Source organism: Mesitornis unicolor, unplaced genomic scaffold, assembly GCF_000695765.1.
Source record: "Mesitornis unicolor isolate BGI_N332 unplaced genomic scaffold, ASM69576v1 scaffold1626, whole genome shotgun sequence".
Classification (NCBI taxonomy): domain Eukaryota; kingdom Metazoa; phylum Chordata; class Aves; order Mesitornithiformes; family Mesitornithidae; genus Mesitornis; species Mesitornis unicolor.
The window spans coordinates 73,113-85,053 of record NW_010190037.1 but is presented as its reverse complement, the minus strand read 5'-3'; the positions used below and the strand labels follow the sequence as shown (position 1 = coordinate 85,053).

The 11,941-nt window shown below is 46.3% G+C and overlaps 1 protein-coding gene across 1 annotated transcript; it reads left to right on the top strand.

Annotated features, from left to right (window-relative positions):
- The first annotated feature begins 900 nt into the window (after positions 1–900).
- On the top strand, positions 901–11,478 carry LOC104542052 (histamine N-methyltransferase A-like). Its single transcript, XM_010186252.1, has 8 exons — positions 901–926; positions 3,105–3,166; positions 4,573–4,711; positions 6,401–6,453; positions 8,990–9,097; positions 9,203–9,333; positions 9,959–10,052; positions 11,123–11,478. Exons 1-8 carry the CDS (start codon positions 901–903, stop codon positions 11,476–11,478), a joined length of 969 nt encoding a protein of 322 aa, XP_010184554.1.
- The last annotated feature ends 463 nt before the right edge of the window (positions 11,479–11,941 follow it).

Below are 11,941 nucleotides of genomic sequence, written 5' to 3'. Positions count from 1 at the left end.
CTGAAAGCCTGATTCCTGGCCTCTGTGAGCTGTGTGGAGCAAGTGGTGTTTTGGGGGAGGTATCTCAGCTGGGGAAGAGGTTTTATTTGCCATCTGCTATATCTCTCCTGTCTGTTGCCTTCAGGGAAAGGTTAGTGGAGAGAATCCCAATGCTGTATGTTCTACCACCAGACGTCATGTGTCACAGAGTCTCTACATCCTTTCTTTTTCACCTCTGTGCTATTAGATTTTAATCAAAAGAAGAATCAGTCCCCTGGATGCTGTATCTCTTGGCAGGACTCAAGGCCAAATCCAGGTGCAGGGAGCACCCAGGATTTTCTGTATTTGTAGTAGCGACCACTACCCTTCCAGCCATGAAACCCCATCCTGGGCGACCCCCAGCTACCTCCAGCTAGGCAAGCTCTCCCCCAAAAATCACTTCCTCACTTTCTAATCCCTGCAGTTTAGCAAGCAGAGCAGGAGCAGGCTGGGCTCACTGTCCCTCCACCCCAGCTGGGGGCCTCGGGTCTGCCTGGTGCTGTCTGACACCCCTCAGCCACTTCCACTCAGATTTTAAAGACTATAAACTCTCAACCTGTCCCTTTTATTTGTATTTCTTTTTCCTCGCCCCTTGCACACAGCGCAGCTCCCATGTGATGAGGCCAGCCCTGCAGATGCCAGGCCTTGCACGTTGCCCGCCCCGGGCCCTCGCTCTGTCCCCGCGGGGCTCGGGTTTCCCCTCCACGCCCCAGTGACGCTGCCTGTGGTGACAGGTGCCAGCCAGGCCACGGCCGCACACCGGGGTCACCGTCATTGCTGCGGCGGGGGGAGCGGCCGGCGGACATGCTGACATAGGGGCCAGGCCCACTCCTAACCCCACAGCCCTGTGCCCAGCCACCGTGTCCTGCCACGGCACCCACCATGGACCCGGCCCCGGAGATGAAGAGGTAGGTGGATTTCGGAAGGGTGCGAGGGTGTGTGTTTGCCCACAGCGCCAGTTCATCCCTGTCCCTGTGGCACAGATGGAGTTGTGTACGGTGGGGGGGTAACAGCAGATGTGGCCGTGTCCTGGGGGCTAGGCTAGGCTTTGTGAGGAGATCTTTACCCCTCAGTAGCCTAAGTTTAGGAGTTAAGAAATTATGACTTATGAAGATGGTTTTTTGCAATTTATGTTGCTAAAAACATCTTGAATTTAATGACTTTTTTAACTCAAAGGTGTTGCCTCACTTAAAGCAACCCTGTGAATTCCCTCTGAGCCCTACACCTGCAATGCAACCTGCTCAGTTCATGGAGGGGGTTAAACCTCTTGGTTTCACCTCTCTAAAGGTGAGCTCCAAGCTATCCAGGAGCAGTGGTGAGATGAGCTGTGCCCACAAGCATCGCATGCCCTGGCAGTCACTGCTTCGGTCCTGCTGTTGGGTATTGGGGATCTTGGAATGGGCAGCATCAGCCCAAAGTATTGCACTCAATTTTCAGATGGAGTCACATTTCAGTGAGATTTTAGAGGAAGTCTGCCTTTTCCCAGCAATAATTGCGGCTGTTTCACCTTCCCAGCAACAAGCGTTAATCAACCTTAGAAACCCTGCCTGGGCAAAAATGGCAAAAGGCTCGGTGGAAGAGTTATCCTGGCATCACTCATCCTGGTGAATACTTGTGCTGCAGTCTGCCCAGGTCACCTGGCAGCTCTCCTGGGATGGCTGGAGACGTTTGACCGGTCAAAAATGAAGCTTGTGCCCCCGGACCCTGAGAGCTGTTTCTCTCTGCACAGGGGAAGCCACACTGCCCCTCGGCATTTCAGTGGGAGATTGATTCTGAAAACCGTCTTGCTCGGTTCAGCCAGCTGGGAGTTCAAACCAGTCCTCTGCTTTGACAGGCAGGGGTGGCAGAGGTCAGGGGGTTGAGTGGAAATTGGAGGGACTGGCCTGCAGCCAAGCTGGAGCTTATGGAGGTGGCCTGAGTTCAGGCTTGTTTGCTGAATCTCTGTGAGATTTTTCCCAGGGAGAGTTGAGGTTGAGGTGGTGGAATGGAGACCTTTGAGATACCTCCTGGGAGCCAGGTGCGTGGCTTTGGCAGTGAACTCAGATGAGATCAACCGGGCTCTGGCAGCACCTCAGCATCTCAGACTTCTGGTTCACCTCAGTCTTTTCTTGCCTTCATCAACCAAAGCAGAGCACTATTTGCACATGCGGTCACTTCCTTGCTACCTGCTAGCACAGTCATTAGATATTGTATCTCAAAACCCTGCTACCAAACTCCCTTTTTTCTTTTCCTCCTCCTCGCTTGTTGCACAGGAATTTTCTCCCTGGCAGAGGGGACTCAAGGGCTGCTTACTGCTGTTGCAGACTGCTTGTCATGGAGCATTTTCTAATGGCAAGGCTTTGGGAGCAGCAATGTGTCTAAACCCAGGTTATATAGGACTGTAACCCCTAAGTCTTGCTGTGCATCTCGATATTGACCTGTGGTTACCCAGAAGATAACTATTCCCCTAGCATAGATAGCCTCACCCCAACACTTTCTTTGCAGAAGTGAGGTCCTTGCTCCTTTTTTTTTTTCCTTTTGCCAGTGGCACCTCATCTCTATTTCACAGATGAGACACTTTGCCAGAGGAAATCTTCACAAAGACCCCTAAGCTAAGAATGAAAATCTATGACTCGATGAAGATGTTTATATGGTCAAATGACCTCTTTGATTTTTGCCCTTTGAGTTCTGTGCCTTCCACAAGTTATCCAGTGTAATATTTGCAGCCAGGAAAAACTGAAGTTAATTTCACTGCTATTTCTTCTGCTCCATTCAGGATTAAAGGTTTCACAGTGTGTGTAATATCAGTCAATCTAATGCTTTCCACCGTATCAACTGGTTAGGGATTCTTCAGAGGGAGAAGTTTTCACAACACATCTCAGACAAACACTGGTGCAGGTGGCCAGTCCATTGCTGATACTGATGTGTGATCAGCTGACCTTGAAGATTTGATTTTACTTACTCTAGTAAAATAGAACAAACATTATTGCTTACCAGACAAGAAGAATTTGTCCTGGAGCATCTTCCTTTTGCTCTGCATTTTCAATGCAGCTTCAAAAACGAGTGCAGGTTCCTCAAATAACTGAAGTGCTATACTTTCCTTACAGGAATAGGTTCCCCAGCATGAACTTTGAAGCAGAGATTCTGACAACTCCACATGATAATTCAGGTATTTGGGAGAAAAACAAACAAACAAACAAACACAACACCACTAAAGTCAAATGCCAATTCAGCTTGCTATCACGACAAACATGTTTTAATTGTTTTGGAGTTAGAGATTAAAAAAAAAAAAGAAAGAGGATGCTAAACTGACTGCAATTTGAGTTATTTCAGGTTTACGTTAGGGTCTAGTTCAAACTGTTGAGGATAGATGTTGTCTTTGCCTCCAGTAGGGCTGGACATAGGGTTTCCATACATACCTACCAGAAACACAGCTGCCAACAGCATGTGGGTTTGGAAACAGTACAGGCATCCAGTTTATGATTGCACGGTCCTGTGTGAGACATACAAAGCTTTCATATTAGGGGCAACTAAATGCAGATGATGAATAAGCAGCTCCTCAAAAGGCAAAATTTCGTTTTTTCGTTTATGAGGAAAAGATGGGGTTTTTCTATTGAATATTACCTTTCCAATGCTGATCTTACTTGTTGAGGCTGGCACTGCAACTGCCTTCCTACTGCAGCCCCCTGTCTGAGATAGACCCCAGAGCCAGTACTCAGCTGAATGGCATCTGCTCATGAGTCTCAGCTCCTAGTCTTGGGCTCCTCAGGCCCAAGCCGTTGGCCAGAGCTTGTGCCCTGTCATTAGAATCAGGCATCAGGAAAGTGAGCTTTCTGTAATAACTGCTTGCAACCCCTTGAATAGACCTGGGCATTTTTTCAGAGCTAGAAATCTTGACTCAGCCACCCACATTTGAGCATGAGCCCATTCAGATGAACTGCTTCTGCTATCGGTTGCCCTCTTGGCCACAAGCTGCAGTTCCCAGTGGGGAATTCACCTCCCCAGCTGAACACCACAGTCCCATGCCAGCAGGAGTCAGAAATGTGGTGCATGTGGTTGACTATTTTTGCTCCAGGTACAGCTGGCAGTCTTTGTGTTGCATCACCCCTAATAAGAAGTGTGCCAAGAGCTGGTGATTTTGGTTATGCCATCCAGTATGTGCACGAGCCTCCAGGTTTGGACCTGGTGGGCGATTCCCTTCACCTTCTTGCCTTGAGCCTTCCAGAAAAATATTCATTACCTCTGTTTCTGAAGACTGGGTACCCAATTTTTAGCTAAGCATCTTCAGGAAATTATGGCGATATTTTCCTCAGGGAGACCTGTAGTAATGAGGCACTTAAATGCACTGATGTCAAAGGGCATCCAAGAATAATTTTCAGGTCCTGAGTGGGAACAGGATGGAAAGTGTTCACACGAGCCCAGCTGCTTGGATGGCTCCCGTGCCATACGTCCTCTCTACCATCTTTCCAAATCTTTGGCTTCTGTTGGGATGGGTTGGGTTTCTTCCATGACGTAAGTGCTTTGATCTTTCATTTGCCTTGAAGCCACTAACACAATCCCTCTTTGTTTCTCAAGAGCTGTATGTGATCCCTTCCATGAGAAGTCTGACGGCTGAGGAATATGTAGAAGCCTTTCAGTCATTTTTGGACCATTCAACAGAGCACCAGTGCATGGACGAGTTCAACAAGGAAGAATTGCCCAACATCATGGCTGGGTAAGAAGCGCTGCCACTGAGGTGGGAAAGCCGTCTGTTATCTTGGGAGAGCAACCTGCTTTCAAGGGCCAGCAAAGATGTTTAAGGATTTTCTGGAGCATGAATGAACTTTCAGTGCTTTTCAGTTTTAAGTCCCTTAATAGTGTTCTTTAGGATATTCTGTTTAATGACTCCAGAGTACACGCTATTTCAATTAATACACTGTGCTTACGTTAAGGAAAGAATCAAAACCTCATTTTCATGTCCATCTCTTTTCATTAGCTGATTTTCCAAGGATTAAAAGGTGTTTTTTTTCTCTTGTTTGTTGTGGGGTTTTTGTTTTTATTTGTTTTCAAAAGAAAGCTCTCTCTTGTGTGCTCTCTGTGCTTTTGGGACTTCGTCACACATCAGGCCGAACAGAAACACATCTCTAATTCTCTTCTAGTGACTAATTCTTGGTTTTCTCAATCCCCTAAGACCTCCTTATTTCTATCCTAAGTCGATTTGCAGTGCCTAAGTACTAAATGATAATCAGTTTTCTGAAGTACTGATGTGACTGGGTGACTGCAAATAAGTTTTAGAGCAGTCTAGATCCGAAGCACAAGAAAGATCTTTCAGGTTTGGATAAATTTTGGATGTTACGGAAACTGTATTCTCCACTGAGAAAAAAACTTAGCCAGGTAAATTTTTACTCTCCAAATCAGGTATATATAAAGAATAAGCAATACAGTAATAATCAAATTTAATTTGTATTGGGAAATTGTAATTGCAAAATTTACTTATGTGAATTTTAGATGCTGTTAAGTTTTGTGGTTTCCTATGATGCTGATTGTGGGTCTGTGAAAGGGTCTTGACCCTCATTAGGTCTAAGGCTCCTTGACTAACTCACACCCAGCAGGATCTGCTACTCTCTCCCCTCTCATTAAGTCATGGCAGTGGTGTTTCCTGAGATTGTGTATGGGAAACAATCCCTCTGCACAGGCCATGCCCAAGAGGAGGATGAGGCCATAAAGCATGTCAGAGGGACGAGACGCCTCAAGCCTGGGCTCCTCATCCTTGAGCCAGGCTGGTATTAAATATTCTGCTAAGAACCACGAGGTTGGGGTTTTATTTTGGAAATTCTCAAAAGCAATTTTTCTAAGGTATAAATTATTGAAGATTTTGACCTTTTCTCCCAATTTAAAACTAAAATGAATATTGAAATGACATTTTTTCCAATAATCTGGATAGCAAGATTTTAAAATTTTCTGAGCACTTATATCCAGTATTGGATAACCACACTTGTCTCCTGAGGGCACAGAGGTTTCTCCCCAGCTGACCTTGTCCCTGCAGCCCTGGCTGGGTAGCAGTGTTCTTCCCATCCAGGCACAGCCCTGCTACCCCCAGAGGGAACCCTTCACCCTGGGGCTCCCCAAGGACGTTTTTGCACGGTGTCAGCCACAGCTTGAAGAAAACTCTTTGGCAAAGGATGAGAAACTCTATACCCTGATGCCTACTGTACTTTGAAATATGACCTTGTTCATATGGGGCTGGCTCCCACCGTGCAGCTGGTTATAGCTCATCTCCAGAAGGGATACTCGGATTTCTATCACAACTCATGTGGCAAAACTCAGTTAAATTTCCAGTCCAATGTGGCATCCAAGATATTAGAATTAAAACATGAAGTTGGGTGACATGGTGTGGTTAAATGATGTGTATTTATCATTTCAGTCTCGGCAATGGAAAATCAACTATAAACGTTCTGGGAGTTGGAAGCGGCACAGGTAAAGAGCATCTTCAAACCTCATCGGAGAGAATTAGAAACATCTGAGAGGTTCCTTCTGCACAAAGCCCTATCATAGAGTTTCCCATCCAAAGGGGTGTCTGGTTTTGCTTTGCTTTTAGGGATCCCAGAGGCCAAAGTTGGGCTCTGCTCCAGGTGGTGCAAAACCATCTGGCCACAACCGTTAGCATGGAGCCTCATCAGCTTTTTCAAGACGCGTTTGTTACTACTGTGTTTTTATCTGGTGATAAGTAAGGTTTAGCTGCAAATGATATTTCCCCCCAGAGAGAAACAGTCTTTTGGAAAAATGGCTTTAAAGCTGTGCTAAATGCATTTGCGTTTAAAAAAAAAAAGTGCTGAAACATCCAACTTAGTGCCTTGGGAAACTGGGAGAAAATAAAAAGTAGATAAAAGAAGTGGCAGTTTGATTTTTCAGAGTTTGCTTTTGCTTTTAAAAGTATTTGCAGCTGAATTTTAAGTGTTAATGCTTTCAAATGAAAGTATTTTTCTCACTCCTTTTGCTTGTTTTCCTGGGTAAGAGAAAAATAGCATTGAATAGTTTTCCCCAACTGGGAATATGTTAGAGCACGTGAGAAAGCAAGGAGGAAGAAATGATTTCATTCTCAACTGCACTCCATTTTCATTAAGTAATATAAACCCAAATTTCTGCCTCCAAGAAAACACATGGGAAAAATGAAGTTTTTCCATTGTACTCATTTTTCCTTATTTCCTCTTCAGAAGATACTTTAATAGAAAAATAAAAGCTCTAAGATGTCCTGGCTGTCCTGGGTAGCTGCCTCTCACAGATGCCGGGGCAGGGGTACACTCTCGCACCCCCTCAGCTTGCCCACGGCTGCAGGAGCTGAACTTCAGCAGCCGGGCGGGGAGTGAGCTGGGATGACATTGAGCAAAAGGTTATATCTGATCCCTGACCTTTCCAGCTCGGACTCTGATTTCACAGAGCACCCAGAATTACTTTAGTTGGCAAAAATACTAATGGGGATTAGCGGCCAACTCCACATCCTAAAAGACTTGTCTGGTCCAGATCACATTTTCTCATTCACCCCATGTTTTCCATGGTTGGTTTGAGGATCTTGGCTGTAACCTCCCAGTCAGTGCCATCATGGGCTGCTGTTTGCAGAGGGCTTGAATTCCTAACCTTCCCCAATCCCCAAACCAATCAGTTTTTAGGATACCCATTTAGTGTTGATATACCCATTAGCCACCATCAGTGGCTCCAGGGCATGGGGCAGTGATGCTCTGCCTCCCACCTGCCCTAAGCCTGCAGAAAGCCCACGTCAGCACCTCTAATTGCCGGTGTTCGCCACCCCAGGCATGTACTAACTGGCATTTAGGACTGTCCAAAATGATTCAGATGCTTGCTATAGCGATTTTTGCTTCCTGTCAGCAATATTGGTCTATCCACCCACCTTCATGCAGCTGAAACCTCTTTCCTTGTGCCTTTGGCCAGCCCTGCACTGCTACCACTGCATTCCTCAGGGGTCTTGGGTATTTTTTGTCCAGTTTCAAAAGACCTGTCCTTCCTTGGATGTCCCTGTATTGCTGACGTGGCTGATATTTGCCTCCTTGAATTCTATTTATTGCAACAGCTGCCAAAGATGACAACTTTTCCCATCGCTGGTCCATCAGCTGAAAGGCTAGGGAAGATGCAGTAACTCATACCAAGCCCCCTGTGTGTGACCTTTGCAGGGACAGGACTATCTTTAGGCCTCACCATCAGCTACAGTCAGGATTCTCACAAAGGTCCACTCAAGGTGGCCACCTCTGCTGCCTATTTCCGTAGTCCCAGATGAACCAGATGGACTTTGTACACTTGGTGAAGTTTCTGAGAGAAACAAGAGTGATTTGCATCACCTCAAAAGAGGCTGGGAGTTTCCTAGGTCAGAAGGACAGACTGCCACTTGCTTCTCCGGAGCTTAGACAGCAACAGCGAAGCACCAAGAGCTAAATTTGCAGGCCACCTACACACAAATATATGAGTCTTTATTTGCAGCTCCAAGATAACAACTAGTTAGTAGATGCCAAAAACTAAGAGCATGTGACTGGTCCCCAGAAAGCTCCTTCAGGGTACTGCATGTTAATGGGTCTTTCCTCTTGCCATACAGGTCCCCAGGTATCCAAGCTGTGTCACTCGAGCAGCAGAGCACCCATCACCTCCCCAGGGCAGTGCTAAAGGCATGGATCTCCCTGTGTCGTGCTGAAGTTGCACAACTGTGCTGACTCCTTCCATTCAAACTTTGCCTTGAAAACTACTGTTGATCTTTGATTGTTTCGACCATGACCCACAGTATTGCCACTAGCAGGTTTCTCTTCTGCTGCTTAATCTGTAAATAGGTGTTACCTCGAGCAGTAAGGTATCATGGTAAGGCTATCACTGGGTTAGATGCCACCATGCAAGCCAAAAAGTAGACAGTACCACCCTTCTACCTGAGGGATTTCCTGGCAGCAGAGGCACCGGCATCCTTTCATCTCATTTATGCACTTGTAAAAATAATGAGTTTGTGTTTATTGAATAGGTGAACAGGATCTAAAAATGATCAGGATACTGCAGGCTGCGCACCCGGGGGTCCTGATTGACAACGAAATCATAGAGCCCAACCCACAGCACGTGGCAGCTTACAAAGGTACGGCTATACCTGCCTTGGGGGTAGCGAGGCCCATCAGTGGGAACAATGAACTTTTCTGCTGTTCTGTGAAATTCATGTTTCTGTTCTCCTTTTACAAAACAGAGTTGGTGAATCAAGCTCCAGACCTGCAGAAAGTCTCTTTTCTTTGGCACCAGCTCACTTCCTCGGAGTACGAACAACAGGTGAAAGAGAAAGGCACACATAAGAAATTCGACTTCATCCATATGATCCAGGTAATCTTAATTGCTTTAATATAGGAGTATTAGTTTTAACTATTCCCTTTGTTTGGCTGTGTGCATTAGGAGGACCAGAGCTGAGCACAGTTCTCCCATGAGCGATAACTTCTGCAGCACCTCTGCAAACACCAAACCTCATTCCCTATCCACTCTGGTTCTGGTCTATAGTTTGTACTGGTTTAATTGTGTATGGTAATACAACAGGACAAGTCTCAGGCCATCACACAGAAGCTAAAATTTATGCTTTGCTGCAAAAAAAAAATATTTTTTTGCCTTATCATAGTAATTTGGATGGCACTGAAGTGACAGGTTAGTGAATGAGCACCTGTGTCAGGTTTTGGGTCAGAAATTATGCTGCTATGTCTCTGATAAAGATGACACTGATGTTATATGTGCTTATTATGTTTTGGAAAAAAATGGTTATTCTCTCACTTTAAAGGCTTTTATTTCATTTTGCTTTTATTTCATTTTGCATTCATTTCATGAGAGCTGATTTCACAACCAGAAAGTGTGTCAGGGATTTGATGGCTGGGTCAAGGACTATTCTCTATGGAGAAGCCTTTGAAGGGCCATTGCACGATGGAGGAGGAATAATGGCTGTGTGTAACTCTGTCACTTCTAGATGCTGTACCGTGTGGAAGATATTCACAGTACTCTCAAGTTTTTCCACAGCTGCCTCGACCATCATGGTAAACTCCTGATCATAATTTTATCAGGTAAGAGGGACTTTTGATTTTTTTGCTTCATTGCTGGTGTTTTGAAGAGCTTTGGAGTTTGAGAGCCACAAATATTTGTCTCGGGATTTCAGTAGCACTTATCATATAGTAATTAAATAATAAAATAAAAGCTGTATTTCATAGGAAGCGTGCGATCTTGGGCTTAGTTTCTTAGACCTTAATGCCTGATGGGGCCACTTAGGCACAGTCTTTGTGCTCTTACTTCCCTGCTTCTGAAGCAGATGAATTGCTCTGTACCTCAAAGACACCTCCTGCTGTGAAATTACTGGCTGGAAAGAATGAAGGTCAAACCTTCTTCATGGTGAAATCAGCACTATAAAACCACAACCTGAGCTATGGGAGGACCCATCTTTGAGGCTTTTCCCTCTGCACAGCTATGGCCCAGACCCCAGCAGGAAAACAGGTGCTTGCCAAGAGCTGTGGACTATATGACAGGAGAGGAAAAAGAGGCACATACAACAGCATGACACTTATTTTAAAAAAGAAAAAGTGGGTTTTGGTGTGCCCTTAACAAAACCCTAACTTGTGATGTGGTGGATAAAGCACACTTCCCCATGTTTGCCATTAAAGCTCCCTTTAGCACTGCTCGTAGGTTTGCTCCCCTCCTAGCTGGGACTGGCTCCTCAGGTATGTATTCTTTGATGTGCACTCAAAGTTGATGTTCAACGTATAAAAACACCTGCATTATTCTATCAAAAGGGCAGTTAATAGGTAGTGTGCATGTGCAGCCGCAGTGCATTGGTACCTCTGTGTGTACCCCTCCTTCTAGGCAAACCATTTCGTGGTTGCATTTGCTGGTGTTTGACTGCCTTGGCTTTGCAAAAGTAACCTTCCCTTCTGCTCTGGCAGACAGTAGTGGATGGGCCAGCTTATGGAAGAAGTACAGGCACTGCTTGCCGGGCAGTTAATAGGTAGTGTGCATGTGCAGCCGCAGTGCATTGGTACCTCTGTGTGTACCCCTCCTTCTAGGCAAACCATTTCGTGGTTGCATTTGCTGGTGTTTGACTGCCTTGGCTTTGCAAAAGTAACCTTCCCTTCTGCTCTGGCAGACAGTAGTGGATGGGCCAGCTTATGGAAGAAGTACAGGCACTGCTTGCCTCCCCCCGACAGTGGCCACTACATCACCTCCAGCAGCATCACGGATGTTTTAAAGAGACTGGGTGTTGAGTACCGCGTTTATGAGTTCCCGTCGGGCTGGGATATCACCGAGTGCTTCATCGAGGGGGACGCTGTTGGAGGCCACATGATGGATTTCCTGACGGGGACAAAAGACTTCCTGGGCACGGCGCCCCCGGGGCTGCGGCAGCGGCTGCAGGAAGCTCTCTGCCAGCCCGAGTGCAGCAGCAAAAAGGATGGGAGGATCATCTTCAGCAACAACCTGAGCATGGTCGTGGTTGAATCCTAGAGTCCGGACCAACTGCAGAAGACAAGTTAGGGTGGGTATGGGGGGCGATGCAGGGGCAGAAAGGTGTAGCACAGAAAGAAGGCAACTCACAGGCAAGAAGGCAAGAAATCGGGAAAGCAGCAGCCTCCCATTCCCAGCCAGGGTCAGAGGAGCTGCCTGTGGCACCGAGGATGAGCTCTTTGTCCTGCTGGAGTCAACAGGGCCAAGATTTCACCCTGTTTACTTAGTCCAGCCCTAGGAGGATGTTATCCAGAAAACAAAGAGCTCCATCTCACTAAAAGCCTACATGGACTTGTTTTTTAATGGTGTGTATCCTGCCTGTGCTTCTGACACTGGGATTCCCACTTTTCTATAGAGCCAGCTTGTTTACGTATCTAAATATGTGTCTATACGACCCGATGCCGCATTGCAGCCAGGAGGATGCTGCAGCCTCCGTGCTGGCTGCGTACAGACCCACTGCTTC